At 35.4% G+C, this 26,079-nt stretch overlaps 2 protein-coding genes across 5 annotated transcripts in view; both read right to left on the bottom strand.

The window, feature by feature from the left end:
- Window positions 1-26,079, bottom strand: part of LOC129746044 (mucin-2-like) — a 639,333-nt gene that overhangs the window by 288,690 nt on the left and 324,564 nt on the right. The gene's annotated exons all lie outside the window — the stretch shown is intronic.
- LOC129746045 (RNA-binding protein squid-like) lies at window positions 8,781-10,289 on the bottom strand. The gene is made up of 2 exons (XM_055739472.1): window positions 8,993-10,289; window positions 8,781-8,930 (listed from the first exon to the last, which is right to left on the bottom strand). The coding sequence occupies exons 1-2, from the start codon at window positions 9,939-9,941 to the stop codon at window positions 8,902-8,904; spliced, it is 978 nt and encodes a 325-aa protein (XP_055595447.1). The 5' UTR covers window positions 9,942-10,289; the 3' UTR covers window positions 8,781-8,901.

Below are 26,079 nucleotides of genomic sequence, written 5' to 3'. Positions count from 1 at the left end.
TTGTAATCACAGTTTAAACTTTGTCGCGGTTTGGAACAAAATTGAGTCAAAATTTTATCTCATGTATACATTGAAATTTGCTGCTATTGCTAGTGAACAAATCAAATGTCAAAATAATGACCGGGGCATAACATAATGGCTTCATAGAACCTAATTAGAAATTAAAAAATTTAACTATTGGCCATGTTTTCTGTGGGTCGGTTGAAATTATGCTTAGGGTAAGAACTACTGAGCGTGAAGACGTAAAAGCTGTTCACGTCGATTAAAAAATTTACCGAACATTTGGTTAAATTTAACAACATCACTCGGTAATACGAATGCCTATTAGATGAACATTTTACAGTTTGTTAGATAAATATTACCGGTATATCGGTAATTTCTTACCAATTATTCGGTAAAAACCCTATAAAAAACCCTTATTTCGCATGACACCCTATCAGCCTGCACATTCGAATCTCCCCATATCAAAACTGGGCGAAAAACCGGGATAGAGATGAAATGTAATAAAATCTTCTCTTTCATGCCATGTCAAATAAAATATTTATGTAATTTATTTCGAAGAAGGACACGTCCCAGGGTGGATTTGCGGTTTGCTCTTCTGATGATGGTAGTGTATTGTGAATGGGACGACGATGACGACAACGACTGGCCCATATCTCATATCATACATATCTTGCCTACGAGTAGTTGGACCTCGTTGTAGCCGGGTGAATCGGATTCGGGATCAGGATTCAGGATATAAGATGGGCTCCAGATGATAGTTTCTGGTTTGATTATTGAAAACCGAGCGACCTGCCCGATGCAATAATCTTTGAGGTTAGATTCTGTTCATACATCCTACTTGTTTGGGGATTTATTAGGGAAAATATATGGTAATTGCATTAAGTCTCTTGTCGATGGCTGATCTGATTTGTGCCTCCTTCTCGGTTTTGTAAGAGAATAAATTGTATGTTTCATAATTTGTTTATCTTCTACATTAACTAATGGTATTCCTCAGACTGCTATAGGTAAGAGCTACTTTATTGTCGCCGTTGCCATACAAGACAAATCTTCCAACATAACCTCAACAAAACACTATCATCTCTGCTGGGAGCAGACCTTTGAGCATCCCGGTCTGACATTCCATAAATCCGTCAACTTTCAAAACCAAGAGTATAGTTCCTGAACGCGCGTTGGAACAAAAAAGAAAACAGCTCATCCGCCAACCGCTACTCACTGGAAGAGGCAATTTTACATCCCGATAAACCTCAATTCTCCCTTTTCAGAGCAGAATGGCAGGGGGCGGGTACCCTTTCAAAAATGCGGGAGAGGACCTGCTGCTGTCGGTAATTAGCGTCATCTCCCCGGCACTTGATGGCAGGAAATTGTGCAACCGAGAGCAGAATTTCCTTGCGAAACGTCTGTCGGGAAATCCGGCAAAGAGCTGTTGGAGTGTTCTTTTTTTTTTTCGAAAAAAAATTCTCGCTTCTCAAAGGCACCGCGATCGGGATTAGTGTGAAAGTGAAGCTGCTGACGGACGGGGTTTTTAAGTTTCATTCAGATCATGTTGTAATTTTCATAATCCTTTTTACATTACACGGAAGCGCAAGGATGGAGGAGAATTTAATGGAAAGGGTTTAACGAAGTTGCACATTTCCACGGTTTGCCTTAGTCAATTTTGAAAAGGTTTGCTTGTCATTGAGTTTTATCAGCATAATTAGTTACAAAGTATTGCAATCAACGTTTGAGCCAGCAAATCATTAAAAAGTTTACTACAGCCCTTTTTCTGAAAACTCTAATTTTTCGAAAGCTTACTACCATGAATAGTGTCTCTCGAAGAAGACGCTCCTCATGAGGGAAGGCTTGAGAGAATGTAGGTATATGTATTGTCTCCTGTCTTGCTATGCGAGGCCTCAGAGCATGTTTTTTAATGACTCTGAGGAGGACATGGGTAAGAATTTCAATCACTGATAGATACATACATATAAAAAAATGATCATTCCAAAAAAGGTATCCATTTGGCTTGCTAGAAACATCCAGCAATCACTAACCAAGATGAAAGATGATATAAATGTGACGAAAAGTTTTACATGCCGTCGTACGAACGGGGGGTGGGGGGGGGGGGGGGTTGGGGGGTTTAACCCCTCCCTCATGGTGATTTTTTGAATTCAAGTTTTCAGTACAAAAAAATTAATTTAGGGGAGAACTGTACGAGACGCACCAGCGAGGTAAGATGGCCCATGTCATTCTTTCTCAAAAATACATTAACCTATGGCTTCAAATGATGTTTTTCTTCATTTATATTGTAGCAAACAAGCTTTTTTACCATTTATTAGGTGAAAAGTTCACAAAAACGACTTAAGTTCTTAGAAACAGAAGGATTAATGGAATCAGCATGAAACCTGTTATTGTTCATGGTTAACATTTAAGGTTTTATGGTGAACTGGCCTGGACTATCTGATGAAACTACAGCTTATCGTGTTTCCACTCGCATGCACTTTTGAAAGACTATGAATATTTTGTTTTGTTTTGCTAACTTCATACAAATTTTAACTTAAATTAATCATATCAAAATTAGGGCAGAATGCCCACAAGACCACGTGTTTTAGGCTCCAATTTTGAATGCTGTTAACTTTTCAGAAAACCCAAATTTCAAAACAAAATGCCATTCTTTTGATTTGCTGACTCCCAAATTACGATATCAATGCATAATTATATCATATTTCGTCCTTGTTCGAATTAAAAAAGTGCACCAATACTCGACTCGAAAAAATTATCTGCCGCCATGTTTGCCGTGATACCAGTCAAGAAATTGAATTTCGTTGCTTACCTGAAGGCGTTTTACCTATAAGGCTATAAAAAAGTGTATTTGAAAAGCTGAATTTTCGATAAGTTTAGCATGAGTAAATGATTTTTCGCCAAAGTATGGTAAGTTAACAAAACTACGACGAACATGTATGTAATTAAACATTTTATGTTTCAATCATTACATTCTTTATAATCATTGTTTCATTTCTTACCACCCTTTCTGTATGATGCGTTCTGTCCACTAGATTTGGCGTTCTACCCCGCAGTTTGTTTTTTTGGCTGTTTGAGTTTGTTACGAATAACCCATCAAAATCGTGATTTTATCATATTTTTTTATATTTGGTAATACGTAAATTAGATCCCTGAATCACCATAAACTTTCAATTTGGTTCTTAGATGATTGCTATCGCTGTGAATAGCGATTATGCTTAACTGGTGCGTCTTGTACAGTTCTCCCCTACCGGGAAATCACTTGATCCCAAAAGGTGTTTAAAAATAAGTGTTAACAAACATGTCAGAAAATTGGCTCGCCTTCGGCGGAATTTTGTCTTAAATAACTCTTTAGGCCTAAGACTTTTCATTTTACGAATGTATATTGAGTTCACTAATCTAATCAATCGTAGATTTCGATTCACAATTCAGTTACCCTTTTGAATTGGCACTCAAGTCTTGACACACAAAAACCTTAACTCGTATTTGGAACGGCTTTTTACAAAGAAGTGCAACAAACATTTGAAACCAACTGTTTGAACTTCAAAATTCATTCAAAGGATACAAATTCTAAGTATCACAAGTAGTGACAGCTGTTGAACACTCACGATAGTCAACAGATTTAGTAAAATAAAAACAAAATCACTTTGATTCTTAAAAAAGGGAAAAAGTCATCTGAAATTTTATGCTGGTATGAAATATTTCTCAAGAAACCAATTTCAGCCTCAATTGTATTTCGTGTTTCTCATTCTTCTAAATCCTTCAATCCAAATTGCAAATAGTTTTGATAAACTACTCGAGGCCAAGGTTGCCAATATCACAGAATAACCTGTATTATCAAAGAATTTTGATCAAATTTCGTCACAGAATCTGTGACACAGATCAAAGAATTTTTAAAGTTTTCACTGAATTCACAGATTTTTAAAATATTGCAGAGATTTCTAAAATAATTAATTTTTATGTCACTTTCGACATTTTATTTCTGACTCTTATTGCTGAAAATATGAAAACAAGGTAATGTGAATTGATTTTTTTTCTATTGAACTGATAGAAGTTTCCAATTTGATGATGTTTTACATGATTGCCCAAAGAATTTGAAAAACATAGCGTCACAGAAAACCGTCACAGAATTTCAGGTTCAAATCATAAAACTCGAGATTTTGTGTAGTCAAAAACACAGAATTTTTTTCGGCAACCTTGCTCAAGGCCTCAAATTCCACTTCTTTTTTTTCTAGGTGCAAAGAATTTATAAGTTTGTTTTGATTAATTTGAGTGCCTCGAGTCCAAATCAGCAATAAGGTTTTTGACTAACAGCTTGAGTTTTTGAAATCACTTTTGAAAGTAATTGAAAATCATTTAAGAAATTTCTTTTTCGACAAAACTTCAAAAATTTAAAAAATAAAGGCTTCAAATCAATTATCCAGTTTTTCCAAGATCGCAAGTAATTTTCGTTTCGGCGGAAAAAGTTTAAGCAGTATTCTACTTGTTCACTTTGCTCCATATATAGGGAAGAGTGGGGATACTTGATCCCCTTTTCTTATTTTCACCATATCTTTTTGGAAAAAATTAGCATCTCGCCGTCTTTGACATTTTCTGACAGCTTGTAACTTCAAGTTTCTATGCTCCAAAAATTAGAACGATACTTGAACCCGTTGATGAACTAGAAGCATTTTCGTGGGAGTAGAAAAATTGCGATTTTTCTGAAGTTAGGGGAGACTTGATCCCCTATTGAAGGAGACTTGATCTTTTATTCAGGAAGCCCTAATCCTTGTATAAAAATCAAACAAAACCCCAAGATAGAATGATAATGACTATTTTGGTCATGTTTGTTCTCATTTCACAATTTATAGCAGACATAAGAAGAAAATTCTATAACTTTGTCTCAACGCAAATAACATTGCATACTTAAAGGCGCTATTTTTTATAATTAAGAGAAAATTATTTATTTTTGCTCTTTTCTTCAGACAATTGTTTGATAAATATTAGTTTTTGGATAAATATTAGTAATTTCGTAATCAGCAATCATAACGATCAATTCAGAAGAAGAATATGCCGTTTGGAAGGGGGATCAATTGTACCCAACTCTAGGGGATCAATTGTACCCATAATCAACATTTTAGAAAACTTTTTCTGAAAAAAGTTGAGTTTTCCATTGCTTTGAAAAAATGGCATTATGAAGTTCATTTGACGCTCGAACAATTGATGCATTGGAACAGATATTTTTTTCATAATTTTTCCATGTAAGGAACATTTTTAAGTGATGAAAAAAGATCTTCAAGTTACATTTTGTGAAATTTTTCAAACAAAGTTTAATTACTCAAACAATTATTTTGTTAAAATTTTTTAAACTACAAGCATTGTTATTTTGCTCATTTTGGCACATTTTTCTAGAACATTTGATCTATGTAAGACATTCCAGTTTCGTGATATAGCTAAGGAATCAAGTATCCCCAGGGATCAAGTATCCTCATTCTCCCCTACTGTTTATTATATACTATACTACTTTTGTCCAAAGACCTGGTAAAATGCGGGCATTTTATTTCAAAATTGTTGTTCAAAATCCGGGCAATATCCGAGCAAATTTTATCAAAACTTACTTATCAAAAATCAAGAAAAAAAAACTTTGAACTTTTTTTTTTTTTATCTAAACTAATAAGCAGATTTTGATTCGTATTTTAAGTTTTCATAAAACCTTTCATGAGTATATTGATACTTGCTCAATTTCCTTCTTCTTGACTTCTTAGTATTTATTATTAAGCAAATTTCAAGTTCAGGATGAGGAACATCATCTATATATATATATATATATAAAAAGCAATTTCTGTGGGTTTGTTTGTTTGTTTGTCCTCTATAGGCTCAGCCATCTTAAGAGCTAGAGAGCTGAAATTCGGTATGGATACTCATTTGGACCAGGAATGATGAAAAATGTTTTCAGATTTTTGAATGACCCTGAAATGAAAGGAGGTCGTCCATACAAGACAAATTTTGTTTTCGCGATATTGACGATATTTTTCGTCGGATTGTGACAAAAATTTGCACATAGAGGTTTTGAGACATGGGGAGTTGATTCAAGGTATTGAATTTTGTGTCAGGGGTCAGCAAAAGGGGTCGTCCATATGAGCTGTTTAGTGTTTTTACTATATTGACGTAATTATACATTGGATTGATGTAAAAATTTGCACATGAGTGTTTTGAGGGACGAGCAATCGATTCCAGGTATTAAATTTAGGGTCAGAAGTCAGGGGTTGGCAAAAGGGGTCGTCCATATCACTTTTTAATGTTTTTACGATATTGGCGTTATTATGCATTGGATTGAGATGAAAATTTGACGACGTTTATTTTAAGGAACGGACAATCGATTCCAGTTATCAAATTTTGTAGAAGGGGTCGGCAAAAGGGGTCGTCCATATCAGCTGTTCAATGTTTTTGCGATATTGGCGATATTATAGATTAGATTTTGATGAAAATTATCACAAAAGTTTTATGAGGGATGATTAATCGATTCCAGGTTTCAAATTCAGGGTCAAGGGTCAGCCAGAGGGGTCGTTCATATTAAAACTATTTTTGCGATATTAATGCTTAAATACATTGGATTAAAATGGAAACTTGGTACGTGGGAGTTTGAAGGAACGAGTAATTGATTTCAATATTAAAATTTTCATTCAGAGGTTTGCGGAAGAAACGTTCGTATAAACTGTTTAATGTTTTTGCGGTATTGACGTTATTATGCATACTATTGAGATGAAAATTTCCACATAGAAGTTTTGAGACACGCTCAATTGTCTCAGGTTTCAAATCTCGAGTCAGGGATCGGCAAAAATGGTCGTCCGTTCACTGTTTTTTCTATATTGGGGGTTATTCTGCGAGTCGAGTGATGTGACTCACAAAATTTCACTTCTTTATCCTGACCTAAGAAATGTTTTTGAGAAGAAACCTAAGTATGAATGAGCTTCAAAAATCGATCACCGGACATTTGAGCTAAAACTTCTAGCCTAGAGTGTTTTCTGGAGTCTGCACAACGATGTGAAATTTTGCACATCACGTCACGTGACTCTCAGAATAAGCTCCATTGTCATTGTGGTGATATGTGAATACAAGCTATGGAAAACTATTAGGCATACGAACAACTTTTATATGACGACACTCCAGGCATAGAGAGCAATGGTTCAACATGGTCGAAAGTGGAGTGCATTGTGTGAGTGGCACGCAGAATAGGGTAGCAGCCAGGAACTAGTAAATATACTATGTTGAGTGGTCCTGTAGTGTACAAGGTGTTACGAGTGGACTGAAAGGAGGGTACCACAGTCATGATTATACATCGGATTATAATGAAAATTTACACATGGGAGTTTTACAGCACATGTTATTGATTTCACGTGTCAAATTTCGACAAGGAACCAGCAAAAGGTATCTTACATAATATTTTCGATTTTTTTTTGCAATAACTACGTTTTTAGGCATCATATCGAGGCAAAAATTCAAACACGAGAGTTTTGCAGGACGATGAATCGATTCCTGATAACAAACTTTCTATTAGACGACAGATAAAGGGGTCGTCCACATTTACTGTTTAAGGTTTTTCAATAGTTGTTTAATTATGCATGAAATCCAGGCAAAAACTCACGGACAATTGAATTATGAATTCAAATTTTGAATCAGACGACAGGAAAAGTGTCGTTAAAATTATCTTTAAAATTATTAAGACATAATTTCGTTGTTATGCATCTTAAAAAAATAAAAATTCGAACACAGGCGTTCTTTTCGACGGTCAATCAATTTCTTAAATTTCCGTTTGGTAGACAAGCAAATATGTCGCTTGCAAATTCTGTCTAGTATATTAGGCATTTTTTCCGTGAAAATGCGTCCCAATTATCAACAAAATACAAAATCATCAGCTTTAAAGTTAAAAGCGAAACGAAGTTCGTACGGGATCAGCTAGTTTTAAATAAATAATTGATTACTTGCCTGAAAAAGGAATGATTCAAAACCTTGAAAATCGAAATTCTGAATTATGAATTTTGAACCCTGAATTATGAATTTGGGACTGAGTAAATGACCTGAAATTTGTACAGGCAGCGCCAAAAACCATGCCATGGAGGCTTGTCTGCACAAATAAATTCGAAATACAATACAATTTCATTTCAGCTCGATTTTTAAGTAGCTAAACTAACTTTAAAGTAGACAAAAAGTTCGTATAAATTGCTATACAACTTCTAACCAGCTTCAAAAAGCACTTTTAAAAGCAATAGAAAAAAAATCGAAAAAAATACTTCTTCGATTCTTCTTATGCGCCACTACCTTCTCTTTTCAAATAATTCGTAGAAGCATTATTATACACAGTAATTTTTTTTATATATTTTTCATATTTTTGGTCTTCAAAGCTTATTGCAATTGCAACGTCCAAAAAAGTAAACATATGCTTGATTTATTCATTAAACAATTCAAAACAAATTGTAGATTTTTTTTGTGATTTTCTCATTCATATTTTAACATGCAAAACACACAGTGGTACTAATTCTTATTTATCTCACTGTATTTCGGTCTTAAGAGACCCCAGTGCTGGAACCAATAGGTTTTCACCTTAAGTTGCTTATGAATCCAGAATTTTCCAATCTTGAGTTGATATTCCATAACGATTAAAGCTTTCTAATGAGCTAACTGAATTTAAAAATTTTCAGTTTTGCGGTTGCGTTGTTGAAGAATGTTTCTTTTAAATTTAAAGAAAATGATGAAAGAGAGAAAATGAATATCACGTTCGGATCGGGGAAAACAAAAACATCAAGTTTGAGATAACCATAACATTTATTTTTGTACATCTCAGGCGTAAGGATAGAATTATTGCACCTTGAATCACTTTGGGGAACAATCATTGGCAAAGGTCGTATAGCGAGGGGTCTCTGAACATCAGTGTCGGTTATTTGATCGTCCGTTCTCTAAAATACCGAGAAACTTCAGTAAACGTGTTCGGGTTGATCAACGACTCATTGATGCTTACCTTGATGTCCGCCTCCCTGTCCGTAGCCGTATCCTCCCTGAGCTCCATAGCCACCTCCTGCTCCGTATCCCCCATAGTTGGCATATCCTCCAAATCCTCCACCATAATTATCGTATCCTCCATAGCCTCCGTATCCTCCGGGATAACCTCCTCCGTAGTTCGAGTATCCACCGTAATTGGCCGAACCACCCCACCCTTGGCCGTAGTTTGCCTTGGGACCTCCCGGACCCGGTCGTCCATTGCGTGCTCCTCGAACTCCCGGAGGGCCACGGAATCCACCACCGAATTGCATACCTTCAGGCTTGGGAGTCGCTCGCTTCACATCGACTTCCTTGCCGCCGATGATCTGTTTGGGGTTCTTCAGCAGCTCATTAACCACTTGTTCCGATTCATAGGTTATGAAACAGAATCCCTTTCGCTGGTTCCGTTTCTTATCGAACGGCAGTTCAATATCGGCAATAGCTCCAAACTTTTGGAAAAATTCTCTTATTTCCGCATCACTAACCTCGGAACTCAGCCCTCCGACGAAAATCTTCCCCTGCTTGGCTTTCGCCTTCTTCGGCTCTACCTTCTTGTTCTTAATCGTATGCTCACCAATGGCAATGACCTGCTCGACAGATTCCAGCGTTTTGAAGACCACAAACGCAAATCCCCGGGACCTTCCGGTGTTCGGATCAGTCTTCACATTAATACTGTCGATTTCACCATATTGGCTGAAATGGTCCCGCAAATCCTTCTCGGTGGTATCCCAGCTCAGTCCTCCCACGAACAGTTTCCGATCGTCATCACGCGCCACGGGAGTTGCTGCTGCTGCTCCGCCATCATCATGGCTTGCTTCCGCCGCCGCGTTACCAGCTCCTTCGCCGCTTTGGGTCTCCTCCACATGCCCGTTTCCATTTTCGAACTGATGCTGCTGCTGGTCGTGCATTTCTTGATCCTGATCGGCCATAGTTGCTAATAGTACTCTACTCTAGTTGATTTCCTAACTAAAATGCTCTCCACTGTGCGACAAAGAAGCCCAGAAATGAACTTCGTGGAATGTTTGCGATTAACTGGCTCAGCAGAATCGAGACGCAAGGTATTTCTATCCCCCAGCAGGTAAATCAATCGGCCGCTCGCTCACAGGTATACAAATGGCGGTCGCTTCTTTGACGTGAACTGGGATTCTTCTACCGCCGAAATGTGGAGGTAAAAATAAACCAAAAGCAAACTTACCGACTGTTTCTGGGACTGGCCATTCAAATTGGATTTTCACATTTACCTAGGATAAATTTCACCCAATCTTCAAGTGGTGAATTGCTTGGCTTGGTTTTTGGTTATGATTTTTCCGATGGAAGCATTCACACAGCCAATGATTGGCTTCTCAATTACCACAGTTGATTCCGTCATGTCATGCTTACTTTTTCCGAAACAGGTTAAGCGACGTGGTGAGTTTTTTGTGGTCTGTGTGCGTGCTTGTTTTGCGTTATGTCAGATAGCTTGGCGCGCATTCACTCTAGTTTTCGCTTACGCTTCGCACACTGATGAACGCTTGCGCTGCTGGCTGGGGTAGGAATTTTTTGTTTGCTAAATTCAAACGGAAAGTTCACCTTTTATGACTCATTTGGATTCTCAAGAAGCAGCGAAAAAAGAAACAACAATACAGTGGCTTACACTGTCATAAACATGGGGTGTCATAAAGATTTATGGATTCAATCTTATTCAACCAAAATGTATGCTTTGTTTTTTTTTTAACTTGAATATGGATCAAACATTGGCATTTTTATTGTCAATCAATAATTAACTTAAAATATATTTTTTTTCGAGGATTTTCATTTCAAAACATAAACTGATCAACTTCTGAATTTATACTTTTACATAATTGAACGAACTCAAAGGTAATAGTTTAAAAGTGTACGTCCTTGTTATTGCTTGATGTGAAGTTTACATTAAGGCGCCATTTTGTTTATTGATTTTGGTTGAACTTATGACCAAGAAACACGGTTTGCTTTCTATTAAGGTAGAAGAACTGATTTTGAAACCGGTACTTAAAGTAGATTCGAAACTATTTGATCACTTGAAATTCTGGAAGAAAGATCTTTCCACAGGCTGACCACAGAACCGTGAAAACCGGGAATTTAGACCCAAAACCGGGAAAATTAACAAATGGAAATCGAAGTTCAGATTTGGCCCCAAGATCAGGGACTCAACCAAAAATTCAAATTCATATTCAATATTTGTATTTTCATGTCAAAATCCAACAGTTCAAAAAATGTAAAAGAAAAATATCATAAGTTTTGATATTTTCAAACTACTTCGATTTCTCTTCAATTACCTTTAAATTGAAAAAAAAAACTCACTAATATAACTGAAACCTAGAGTAAAAAAATGGATCAAAGAATGAGATGAGAAATTCAGAAAGTCTTTTAAATTTTTTCCAGAACTTTAGAGCTCTTTATGAAAATTTGGAAATGCTAACGATGCTAATATGTGTTTTTCTGTAGCTTAATAATTGACATCATTGAAAATTTTCTGAGTTCAAAAGGAAACCATCTCCTCTCAAACGCACTTTTTGGTAAATTAACTTCTTTCCATTACTGCTAATAACTTATCCAAAACATTTCAAATAACACTTTTAGAAACTCGAACATATTAAGATTTCTTTGAAAATTTGCGAAAATTTCTAATGAAGTGACTTCTAACCAGATCTACCCAAGCAACCAAAAGTCCCATAAAACAGGAAAAAAACGTTTACTCAGCCCCATAATTGATATGAAGTACGTTCTATACAGCTCAAAATTTTAGTTCAAGTTCCAAAACAAGTCTTAATGATCTTTTATTCAGCTTCCAGCGGCCTCTTGATTCAGCTTCCAAAAAATCGCAAAATGAGCAAAAAATCTCTCTCTATCTGAACCCTGGGCTTCGGTTCATATCACCTTATCTTGATTATTTACTATGTTGCGCCGGATTCCAAACTAGACAAATATCTCAATTGCTTCTTTCCTACATTTCCTACAAATATCGCATCAGAATGGTCACTCAATTATCAAATTATTTATTGAAAAAAAACTTGCCCGGCTAGGGGATCGAACCCCGACCTTAGAGGTGAGAATCCAACACGCTACCACTAGACCACGCCTATATGTTGTTCTAAATGAAACTAAAATTCGAAGTGGTGATTTGATGTTGAAAGCACATCAGTGCACTCTTTGCGATTTACCAAATCCGTTTTGAGCACTTTTGTGCCCTTTATGTGACTTAAGTCCCATATGACGTACATATAGATCACTTTTGCAACTTTCAAGTTCGTTAATGAGTACATATAGTTTACTCATCGGAATTGGGCAAAACAAGTCTCAAACAACGTACATATTAATCACTTTTGCAACTTTCAAGTCCATTATTGAGTACATAAAGTTCACTGAAGGGAATTGGGCATTTGATTCTCTTTGTCAGGCAATATGTAACATTCAATGCCTTTATTCAAGTAAATTTGTGACTTTTGGATGCTTGGGATATCTGTGTTTAGAAACAAGATCTTTAAATTTAAATGTTCAAAAAGACCCATGGTAAACAAATCATTGCAATAAAATTGATTATTTTTAATTTATTTCTTTCCGATAGCACAAGGCAACAAAATTTACGTTTTTTCGTTTCTCCGGGGGTTGAGAGCTATTCAAATATGCAATTTACTTTTTTTTCTACTAGCACTTCTTTTTGAGATTCAAGGATTGACTTAAAATTTTTTTAGCAAAGTTTAAGGAAATTTCGAAGTAGTTGTAACTTCTGTGAAAACTAAGGTTTCCTTCTTGATTATTTATCACAGTCTGGTGTAATATGAGAATTGAGAGATATTTTGTAATATTTTTTTTAATTTGAATGAATAAATTTTTTTTCAAGGCAAAAAAAAAATTAAAAATAAATTGCAATCTTCAAGAAAGTTGAAAAAATTGCAATCTTCAAGAAAGTTGTAAATGGATTTTAGGAGGATAATAAATAAATTCGATTTTTTTTTAACTTGTCGGTTTATTAGTTATTTATTAATGAATTATTTTCCTCTGAAATAAGTTTTTAAATTTAAAAACCCAGTATCATTAGAACTAGATTTGACAGAATCTGTCAAATGAAATTTAGAATCAAATGCTTTACAGATTCGGAAATATGTACAAATCATGTTGTTTTTGTAATCTCATTTTATATCTTAGCTTTAAGTTTCTAAAATTTTATGTTAACTGTTGAGTCTCTTTGATTTTAAAAACCTTATTTTCCCACTTTTCAACTAGGTTTTGCATAAATTGTTAAAGTTAGTCTTAGCTTAGCAAGCTTAGCTTAGCATGTGTTTACAGAAATTTAAAAGATTTTGTTTCCTGCTACAGAGTTGTTTCCAAGCAAACCCTAAATAATAATAAAAATAAATTTTGAACAATCAACTGTTAAATTTTCACTGAAGTCAAATCCACATTTTTCTGCAAACAAAGCTAACCCTATACTGCATGAATAATGAAAACGATGAGAAATTATTTTTATAAAAATATTTTTACTGACCTGTAACTATGAAATTTCTGATTTAATTAAATAAATTTTAATATCATTATTTTGAATTCGTTTGCAAATTTCTTTTAATATTCATTTTAAAACCGAAATTTCTTAGGTTAAAATAAAAAAAATACAGTTGATAAATGTGTGTTTAATAAATGTTTTCAATTTTCATATCTCAAACTTTGTTATTTTTTTACGCGGTATGAAATCCGCCCTTCATACATGGGACTTAAAATATTTTCTCCCAAAAACCATGTTGATTCGTGAGTACCGTGTAAATGAATCGGTCTAATGACTAAAAACCGTGTAAAATAAAGCCCCGTTTAAAATATTGGGTAAAACAAACCCGCATAAATAAGATCTTTGTGTATGCTGTTAAATGAATCTCAAAACTGTTAAATCAAGACAAACTAACTTGTTGCCCAAATTTTTTTAAACTTTTGAAGTCATAAATCAAGATGCAGAAACGATGTTTGGGTGATGGTCAAGTTGCAAAAAGATGATTTCTCTAGAACGAGTCGAGAATTTATCCAACGGAGCTTGCCGAGTTGGATAATAACGTCGAGTTCTGGAAAAATCGAGTTTTGCCACTGGCATTCACAATTTTATGCTAAGTCGGAAAATTCCTTAGAAAAACCATTAATTTGCCTCTTGTAGTGCATCTTATAGATAACCACATGTTAATGACTATACAAAATGACTGATAACACTAGTTTACAGCATTTTTGAACTCAGTAAACTGAAGGTCATTTCTAATGTGAAATCGGGCGCTGAAACCGAAAATGAAATTCAAAAAAAATCTCAATAGAACCGTTTTTGAGTTATGCTCCAAATATGAAATTTCGGAAAAATTAGAAAAGTTCTTGTACTTAGATTAAAATATATCGGACGGTACAACAGTAATTTGAAATCCCTCTTTTGCATATTGAAGGTGAATAAATTTTCTATCGATCATCTGAACACTGTTTTTGTGTTTGACCAACAGTATTGTTGTTATTAGTGACTTTATGAGAAAAAAAATTATAAAAATCGCATTTATTTAGTGAAAATTTTGTTTCAACGAAAGTTTCAGACTCGATGGTAGCATTTAAAAAATCACTCGCTCCAAGTCAAAATTATTTATTAGCTTATCAGAAGGTCCCATGCCAAGTTTCAGGAAGATCTGACCATAGGGAGGGGTTGCTTGAGTCTCAAACGTGAATAAAATTTTGAGGTATTTTGCTCGGAAGGAACGAAAAATACTGGTTTTTCATCAATAACTTCGTTTATCTGTGCATACTGTGCTTTTTTTGATAAGTTACAGATACCAAATTTGTTACCACAGCTCACGAAATCCACGTCTTTGAGAACTAAAAGTTGTTCTGAGGGCGCTCAATCATGTAACACCTTCGTGGTTTTACATGATTGAACGCCCTCAGAACAACTTTTAGTTCTCAAAGACGTGGATTTTGTGAACTGTGGTAACACATTTGGTATCTGTAACTTATCAAAAAATGAAAGAAAGTCACAAGACAAACGATAAATTGAAAAGTCCTGTTTAACACACCATTTTTAAATTTTGTAAACATGATTTAAAAACCCATAACGATTTTGTGTGGGATATTTTTTTTTATCATTTTAATAAAATGTGATAAAAACCTTAAAATAGTCGTCTAAGTATTCAATGATTTCAGTGTTATGAAACAACCAAGTCCAAGTCCATTGTAAAAACTCAAAATTTTGGTGTATGTCGACGAAAATATCCAATCAAAGTCTGGAAAAACTTGAATTAATGACCGAGAAAACCGGGAATTTCAAAAGGAAAAAGTTGTGGCCACCCTGTTTCCATTACTGCACAATTGAACCCTATCGAAATTTCGTGTGATTGAAGATTTTTAGTAAAATTTATTGATTCATACAACAGATCACATCGGAAGGTAAGCATTCCACAACTCAAGGATCTCCTTAAGAAGTGCGAATAAATAAGGAAAATTTATTGTCCGAAAAGAAGTCATTCAATTGCCCGGAAAGCGGCGAATGTGAAAAATAAAAATCCATCGGAGGACGGCAAAAGTTGGCCAAAAATACGACCAAACGGCACGCAATCCTCTACTAATGGCCCCAAAAGAACCACCACGTTCTTTATCTCGGCCCGAATGTGGGAAAACACACTTATGCCCCGATTCAATGCGTCCGTTTACGGGGTTGGGGTTCATTCTTGTAGAGTCCAAATATTTCACACCACATAAAGTGGAAAGTTTTGGCCTAAGGACATTTTTCCCGCTGGAGGGAAGAAGCAGGAAAAAAGAGAAAATCGGGCACCTTCCTTTCTGCTTTCTGCGAGGAGAAATCTAATTTAATTTTCTGCGTCTTTGTCACAATATTGAAAAGGCCGGAAGATTTGAGGTTATATTCGTCCCACGCTTCTTTCTTCGGTTGAACCTTTTCCAAACGGAGACTTGCACAGATAGGCAAGAGTTCTTTTGGTTCTGACATTTATGAGGTGAAATTCAATTGATTTCGATTGTCCCCCCTAACACACAAACACATACTTTGGGCCGTTACCGGAAAAGGTTTCTTTGATTAGGAGCAAGTCATATGAATGCCCTGCCCAATCCAACCTGGGAGGCCTGCCTGTGCTGAGGGATCGAATCGGATCGGAACCTCTCAAGGAATGGAAGGTATACGGAATGGTTTATTTATTTACACACAGTCCGAGTCAAGAGACACTGATTGGATTGGAAATGTAATCAATGGCATGAGTTGGGTACATTCTTGATGGCAATCAATTGTTTACTGTTTGAATATGGGAACATTTTAAAGATTCTTTCTGGTATTTCGGGTTGACGAGATGCCCTGTCTTTGTTGGGGCTACCAATTTGATGTGGTTTTTTTAAGTGTTGATATTTGAAACATATTTGATTATTCAGGTGTGAAGTCATCAGGTCAATTTTATGTTTATGGTCAAATTACACTAATCAAATCATAGAGTATGATCCTGGTTTTTTAACTCTATTTGTTTATTTCGGTAGGCTCATCTGATTCTATCTATGTATGTATGTATGTATGATTCCCCCATCGGTAGCAAGGACCTGCCTATGTCTGTGTGGTTGGCCCGAAGGCTTCCACGGCCGATGGTTCGTCGAAGGAAGACATCCAACCCTCAGAAACCTACAATGGTTGGCTACCACTCCGCTTGCAAGGTTTCCTTGGGTTATCCCCAGATGCATTCCCTCTGTAAAATATTTAAAGATCAAATATATAAATATAGTACATGTAATATAAAAAATGAAATATAATTATTTACTAAGGATGATAAATAATGAAAAATCAATAATATGAAGGAATATATAGTAATGAAATAAAATATTTAATAATAAACAATATGCACATATACAAACCAGTATGAATAAATATATCAACAACAAACCATCATAAAAATACAAAATTAAAAATTTACAAAAAATTAGTAATAATAGTAAAATATCAATAATTTGAAAAGGATACGTTCATTGAGAATATAAAAAAACACTTAAAATCGTTAGACACCCATATCACTTCATAGTAATAAAGTTTTGCTAGAATCACAGTTAGAAGTGTCCCGACACCACGATCCACCACGACCACGACACATTTTTTTTTTATTTATTTTTTTTTTGTTTAATATATTTTTAACGAACATTTAATTATATAATATTAACACTTTATTATGCTAAGATTGAGAGTATAAGTTCTAGATAAGTGGCAATCATTTGGAAATTTAATTTATGACTGTACACATGAGCATTTTTGAGAGAACAGATCACACTTCCTTCTCTAATCTTTTTCTTCCTCTTCATCTATTCCTTCTGAAATTTCACTATCGCTATCTTCATAGATCTGATCCACCTTTTGTGCAAATTTACCTCTGTCTTTGGCCAACTCTAACCAAACTTCTGGATCTACATTATATCTTATCATGTCCTGTTCTATCCCATTATTGTATGTAAAACTGGGTCTACCCTTTTTCTTATATCCGAACTTCAGTTCTTTAGCCAATCTGAGGGGATGATCACTCTCCCTCCTCAGTATATGACCTAAATATTTTAACCTGCCTGCCCTGACTCTTCTATTGATGATTTTTCCCTTAAGCATGTTCCTCACATTAAACTTAGTTTCTGGTTCTTTCCTGCAATGATTCCAAATTTCTAATAGTATCTGCTTCTCGAATCTCGCTAACTGTAATCTATTTCTCTTAGTGAGCATGGCAACCTTTGTTCCATATAACATTGATGGAGCTATGACTGAATTGTACATCAGCTTTCCCAAATCTCCAGGAGGTTTGTACGTTTTGCAAAACTCTACAATCATTTTAGCTGCCCTCAGTGCATTCTGACATCTTAATCTTACTGTTTCTGGTCTATTCAATTTTGACGTTAAATTCACTCCTAGATATCGAATTGAGCTGCTAACGTTATATGTATCCCCATTAATCTCGATTACCTTGGGCCAGGGCCGTAGGAAGAACCGACTCATGGGGGGGGTTTTGGTGACAGATTTTTACCTATGATTTTTTGCCCAAGAACGCACGAAAAAAAAATTAAAACAAATTATGGTTGTAACTATGTATATTTACGAATATTATTTTTAAGTACTCATTAATAGTATTCTTATTAAATCGTAGCTTTAGAAAAGTGGTCCTTAGCCTAAACAGTGAGCTGAATTTTTATAATGCACCTTCAAAAATCAGATATGGAATTTTCTTTGATCGATGATTAAATTTTTTATTTGTTTAAGAGTCTGATATATAAAAATTATTGGATTTGCGCTTAGAATAAGTTCTTTTTAGAGTAGCTTTAATTTCTTTTAAAAAAACCTATTCTTTACTCAAATCAAACAAGCCCAATCTTGCAAGCTCTTTTGCAAATTCTAAGATTCTAACTTTTGATGAAAATTAATAAAATTTAAAAAAACAGTTAGAGATTTAAAATTTTCGGATCAAACATTCATGATGCAAACTTGAACTAAATTTATGATTTTGATTTGGAATTTGGCTTTAAAAACACTGCAATATTTATAATGTTAAACAAAACTCCGAGAAAATATAAAATTTTGAGCAGATTTTTTGGGTGAAGATCAGGTTTCTTTAACAGCAAATATTTTTCATAAAGAATCAATTCTATAATGAAAATCTTGTAGATGATTTTTTTTAATATAATTTTAATATTTTGCATAAAACAATATGAGAACATTAACTCAAATTCTACTCTGAATTGTGTGTCCAACTAATTCTGATAAAGTATTTGAAATCTGTTAATTGAATTGACAAGCTTATGTTCTTTTCAATTCCTCAACAATTCTATATTGATTGAAAAACTCATTCACAAGCTATACCTTTTGCAAGTTTTCAATCTGAATTCTGATCCTGAATTCTGAACCTGGATTCGAAAATTGAACTTTGAATCTGTTTCTGAATTTCTATACGATTTTTTAAATGTATAAAAATACTTTTTCCGTTTCTTAATTCCAGATCAGTTTTTTTAAGGCAAGTTTGGAGCCATCGTTAATGAATCTATTATTTAAATTCTGTAGTGATAGTTTAATCTTATTTCATTATTTCAATTATTTATTTTTAAATTATTTTGTGAATCTCAATTGAAATGGGAATTTCAAATGTTGAATCCGAGTTTTCCATTTTGGATCGTCACTTAGAAGATTTAAATGTTTAAACTTTGTGTAACAATAAAGTTTAAGAACTTCGATTTTCAATATAAAGCCAAATTATTATTTTTGTCATACTCGGAAAACTATTATCAAAATATTGAAAATCCATATGATTTTCGAAAAACATGATTAAAATTTGATATGAAATGCAAAACCGAATTTGAACCAGGAAAGCAGCTTTTCATTCCTAATTTATAATGATTATTCGAACTGAAAAAATCAAGAATCCTAAAGTTGATACAGAATCAGAAATACGAAAATATGTAGAAATACAGTTTTGGTTATGAGAATATGGAACCAGAACCTTCAAAATTGGTTTAATTTCAAATTTAATATTCAAACCTGAGGTTCAATGATAAGGTTGCCAGATTGCCCGATTAACCGAGTTTGCCCTGATATTTAAAATAAACTTAAGGAAAAAGTTCGGTTCAATCTGTTTGCCTGCATTTCATTGGAAAAGCCCGGATTTTGCCGGGTTTATTCTCATCCTCATTCTTAAATCAAACTTTTAAAAACAAATTGTGTGGCAAATTTCAAAAAAAAAAAATCATGAAATGTTTAATCAAGTTATTTTTTATTGATTTTGATGAGTAATTCCTAGGTTTTGACCAAAATTGTCTGGATATTGTCCGGATTTTGGTCGACAATTTTGAAATCAAATACCCAGATTTTGCCTGGATTTTTTAAATAAAACGTCCCAGATTTGTCTATTTATTCCAAAAAGAAATGAGAAAATTTTGAAAAACAGTAGCAGAATTTTGAACTTGGGATAGGTTTTTAATCTAGATTTTTATTGTTGAATAACTTTGATCTATTATCATAATTTGATTATGAATTTAAAATTTTGAGTGTAGAGTAGAATACCTCGCTTGCTTTTTTGGACCCTCATGGGGGGGGTTTAACCCCCAAAACCCCCCCCCCGTTCCTACGGCCATGCCTTGGGCTGTTCTGTATTATAATCTGGTTCTCTTATGAGTATCTGACTTTTATCCACATTTATTTCTAGCCCCACTACCCCTAATTGCTCTTCCATTTCTTTCATTATTTTTGATACCTGACGTCTATTATTTGCAAGAATGAGCACGTCATCTGCAAAAGCTAATATAAGAGGCACTTCTACGTTTCCTCTCTTAATTGATTTCAATTCTGTTACCCTATTCTCAACCTTACGTAAAACGTTCTGCATTATTAATATAAAAACGGTGATAATGGACATCCCTGCTTAATCCCTTTCGTTCTAATCGCTTCTTCTGACCATTGATTCTGCCATAAAATTCTTGTTTTCTCGTCCCTTACACAAGTTAGAACTCTATTAACTAAATGCGATGGAACTTCTAACTCCTTTAAAACTCTCTGGAGTTCGCTAATCTTCACATTGTCGAAGGCTTTACTTATATCAAGCGCCGCCATCCACAATGTTTTGCCACTATTCCAAAATTCTTCCATAATGCTGCGTGCCAAAAATATATTATCTTCTGTCGATCTACCTTCAATGAATGCTGACTGTGAAAGATCTATCTCCTGAGTGAATTGTCCCAACCTTTTTTTGAGCCATTTTGCATACGGTTTATAAACTACATTACACAAGCTTATCCTACGATAGTCGTTGGCTATTTTTGGATTCCTTATCTTTGGAATTGGTACCTGGACTGATTTTAACATTTCTTTCGGAAACCTATTCTCCTTCCATATTCTTCCCCATAATATCATTAATTCGTCTAAAGTTTCCTCATCTGCATATTTAATTAACTCCATTCTTATACCATCACTACCTGCTGACTTTCCATTACATTGATTTTTAAGAATGATTTCCATCTCATTCTTGCTGGGCGGTTCAGTTAAGGGACACTTATCTTCCTCACACAATGTCATTATATCTCGTTCCCCTTCTCCTGCTCTTAGAATATCATTCCATGTTTTCATTGGCATATTTATTTTCCTATGATTTTTCTTATTTTTAAACCTCCTCAAGAAAGCATAAGTTTTCCTAACTCTAACGCTGACGTCAAAGTCGTTGATATCCTTGAAAAATTTTGTTATTGACTTCTCCTCGTAAGCTTTCACTGCTGCCAAAAACTCTATTTTCCTTTCTTTTACTCTATTTTTATAAAATGGTACCTCTGGGAATCTGTTAGCTAACCTTGTTGCCGAATTTAATTTTGATAAAGCTCTTTTCCTCCTGGGAGTTAATGGAGGCCTAGATGATTTTAGCGCCACCCTTGCTGCTTTCTTCATTTTTCCTGTAACTTCTTCAAATACTTTATCGAGATCCTGATCCATTATATCTACTTCTACTTCTGCACGATTAAGCTCTTTGTGATAACTTTCTCTTACAGAATCATATTTCAAGGCAGATGCTTCTAAGATTTTTTTCTTATCATCCCTTTTCTTTACCTGTTCTGTTCCTTTACTGTTCCTTAAAACTGTAACTAAAAGCTTGTGGTCAGTCTCTATTCTGGTCCAATACCCTTTTATACATCTAATATGAATATTACTATCAACTGGTTTCAGAACATGGTCTATTTGACTCATCTTATTCTTGCATCTCCACGTATCTGAAGTATCTATTCCTATTATGGAAGAAATGTTCTGCAACTTGTGCAAATGCATGAATATTTTGAATGCAACTCCATTGTCATTGTTTCCCTGGAACCCTAACCTATCTCCTATGAACAACTTCTCCTCATTTTCAACTTCTCCGGAGCCTATCTGTGCGTTCCAGTCCCCAACAAGCACCATACTACCTCTAAATCTTTCAATATCTACTATTGCTCCTATTTTTGCGAAGAAATTGTATGGCTTATTATTCAGTCCATGAACATTAACTATTATCAGCCGCCTGCCGTCTACTTCAAATTCCGAACAGATAGCTTCGAAGGATGTTACTTTAATCTCCTTTGATTGTACTTTTCTGTCCTTCCTAATCAGAAATGCTAATCCCCTAGATTTGTTCTGCGTTTTTTTTGCGACCTTCCACATATAGTTCTTGGTTTCAATAGTTTCTCCTACTGTATTGACTTCTTGCAATGCAGCTATGTCTATCCTGTAGGCCCACAACACCTCATCAATTATGTTTCTTTTTTCTTGTTTGCAACATCCACGAACATTAAGGGTCCCTATACGAATAACCTCCTTGCTAACATGATTTTCACGAATCTGCAACTCCTTTTCCTGTTTATCTTCAGATTTTTCTACTATTTCCATCCTATTTAATTTGTGTTCTACTTGAGCAACTTTCTGCTGCTGCAGACTATCGGAATTTCTAACCTGCTTATGCTTATGCTTATGCTTATGATACATACACAGCCAGATCTTGTCAGCATCCCGGTGAGTAGTAAAAGTACATTTACTACTCATCTAAACTTGGCCGGGCCCACTGTGCAGTATTGGACGCAGAGACAACTGGAACACAGGGAGGAAGAAACGTGGACAACAGTACCATACGTTTCCATCGCTATAACTAAGATTCTAACGTTGGGAGCACATATGCTAAACTTCATGTGCTCCTTGATAGTGGTCCGAGGTATTCGTCCTTCTTGGGATGGAAATGATGTTTTTCTGCACAGAAATCCAAAACCCTATGTATGAGTAATAAACTGACAATTGTTTTAATTTTTGTTAACAAGAACCATTATGTAAAAATTTTCGATTTCAGTTTATTATTGACGTTAGTTATTGGTTTTTTTTTATTATTGACGTTAGTTATTGTATATATTAAAATTTGAGAGTTCCGGATTTCAATGCACTATCATTCCTGGTCTTTGACCTTGGATATAGCGCCTTTGCTCGCTCTTGAAAAGAAACATTAGAAGAACAAAAAAAAAGTTAGTGTCAACACATCCCCCCCCCCCCCCCTTACACCCCACCATAATTTATGGCACCGTAAATACGAACAAGCATGCAACAACAAAATGTGTTTTAAGATTGTGTCACAGAAGAAAAAATGTGCCCTCACCTCCCCACTGTGCTAGACGCCATCTATGTCAATGGTTCAGAATGGGAAAAACAACCCCAGCCTAGGCCTCTCAATGGTAAAGATCAAACTAAAAACTCTACAGAATTAAAATATATAAAGAATATACTTAGCCACGGTAATTCTCAGGAAATATAATCGAAGCAATCCGAGTGAAAATATCAGGGTTTGTGGTCAACTCGACATCATCAATTAGCACAGCCGAAACAGCAAACAAGTTCTTTCCTCTTCTACACTTTCTTTCTGTTACCTTAACTGATTTAGTCAATATTTCTTCCATTTTTCACATAAGAGTACAATCATCACCATCATTTTACTTCTCCTCTCACTTCCACACAGTGCACTTTAAGACTTTGTACTGCTGTTTTTTTTTTCAAAATCAATAAAAAACCGCAATTTAATCTTTTTCTAGCCCTCAAGTTATCTGCTCACATTCGTCCATTTCACCCATATCATAACGCTCATTTCGATACTTCTTTACTTTCATTGCACATCCTAACCGAGTTCGGAACTGCACGCGTCCGTTCGACGATTCAAGAAGTGAAGGTTCAAAAGTGATGAACAGCTTTCCGGTGCAGCGGTCATTTTTCTCACATCCGGTTCCAAATTTTCCTTTTCTTAAATATTTCTTATTTGGGATAACTTTTTTGCTAAATTACACTGCCCCCGGGAAGCACTCCGTTTAATTCGCGGAACTTCAAAAACCTGTATAAAACGCATTTCCTTTCTTGTGTTAACGCACAACAGCAGCCGAAAATAGAAACTGGGCCCGTATTTATCGTAAATGTATCGATGATTTAGAATTACACTCTTCTATTTCGTTACTTCAGACACCACTCCTTTTCTATGGAGACTCCATTTTTACACATTTCAAATTTATGCTACGAAATACTTCGCCATATTTTCTCTATGATAGGTATAGACAACGGAAAAATCGAACGCGACGACCGAAAAAAAAACTCGTCCGTTTCCGAGCAAGGCTTGCTGCGATCCCTATCGGAATTTCTAACCTTCTTCACTAAACTGTCAGTGCCACTGTGTTGATCTTCCATTTCTGAAACTTTTAATATGCTATCGTAATGGTTTTTGGTTGCGTTTCCAGTATACAGCAGTCGAATCACTTCCAGGTTACGCTCGCTTTCTCCCGCATAAATAACCTGTTAATTGCTTTGGTATACTGCAATAGTCTTCTGGAATAACTCTGATATCGCTACCATAGTCTCATGCCCAAGCCAAGTCCCATCCCTTCGTACATAATCTAGAAATGCTTCGAATCCTTCTTCTAGACTCTCAACTAAGAAGGGCTCAAATCTTTCCCTATTAGAGCTCAAATACTCTGCAATAAGGTTCCTCACTATTTTAATCAACCCTTGATCCACACGGTAATATTCCCCTTCCAATATCTGATCCAAAACAGCTCGTATTAAACAGTTTCCATCTCCTTCTATTTCTTTCACAGTTAGGTTTAAATTCGAAATCATTTTACTGTAAATTTTCCTAGAACATGCTTCAGACCTTGCGTTTGCGTTCCATTGCAATATAGTTTGAACTATTCCCTTGAATCTATCTTCCTTCTCTGCCTCCTGTAAAAATTAAACCCGTTAGGTATAAAATAACGACACTTCTATCGGATACTCGCTGCTACCGAAAATGCACACCTCTTCATTGAGAGAGAATATGTTAATTCTCATTTCTAACCTAACCGCCAACCACTCCAATTTTTCCTGAATCGTCCAATCCTCCTGTCTAACAATTTCATCTCTTCCTTCACTCTCTAATTTCCATCTAGCAATCTCTCGCTCTCTCGATTTGAGACAAATTGACGGTTCTATAGTCTTTTTCAGAATTTGCAATTGGTGCTCCACACACTCGATCAAGTTAAGCATGCCACTTTCAACATACACAATTTTCATTCGTCCCTGCCCCACATCGTCATCGTCTAGCGAAGCCTCAACCACCTCCTCCACCCTCAAAACACTCGCAAACACTCCATCTCTCTCATACCACAACTGAATTATACCATTTTCACCTGCTGCGTCCTTACAAGCGAAAATTTCATCTCGGAGATTACTCTGTATAATTTTAATATGCAGTCCTAATAAATTTGCCATCTCATTCCATTCATTACCCGTCGGTGCATTTGGCTGGAAAAGGTGTTGTATGATAAAAGCTTCCAACAATATGATTCTCTCTTCCATCATAACTATGTGCTTTTCCTTTGCTAATCGACATATTTGATGTTCTATAGCATCTTTCAAACTATTTCCTCTCTCACAAGCAATTTTCTATTCCCGAACCTACTCCATTTGATTGAAAATTCTACACAAACCTCCCCCTTTTCCATCTTCTCGCCACCCACTAGTTTCTCTATCTCTCTATCTGAAGCATATTGATGCGTTCTCTCAGATGCTCTGTTCTGACCTGGATTCATTGAAAGTAGAGATTGCCACTTACCTTTTTCTTTCTCTCTAGCGTTCTTCAGGAAAATTTTCAACCCACGATTGTTGACCATCATGTCGCAATATTAACTACACCTCTTCAAACACTACACAACCCGATTTCTTTTTTTATTCTCAATCTACCCAAGCACTTCACTGCAGATCTATCCCAGCACTTTACTGCAGATCTATCCCACGTGGACTCCCACAAGATTTCAAAATCGTCCGTCTCACTTAAATTTTCCACGTTTCCCCACAATGGCCGAACAGCCAGAAATATTTAAATTTAACACTCGGATAAGCACTTGAATCCCTTTTTTAAAAGCTCCCAACTACCCAAAAACTCAACCACTTCACTTCTGCACTACTTAACAGCCAATTAACCGCCAATCAACGTAATTCCACCAGCCAAAACGCAAAGCAAAGACTCCGTATGATCCAACGCAACCGCACTCTCTCGCTGACCAACGTCATCT

Source organism: Uranotaenia lowii, chromosome 2 (assembly GCF_029784155.1).
Source record: "Uranotaenia lowii strain MFRU-FL chromosome 2, ASM2978415v1, whole genome shotgun sequence".
NCBI lineage: Eukaryota > Metazoa > Arthropoda > Insecta > Diptera > Culicidae > Uranotaenia > Uranotaenia lowii.
The sequence above is the reverse complement of the archived record's forward strand: the minus strand, read 5'-3'. Positions and strand labels throughout refer to the sequence as shown.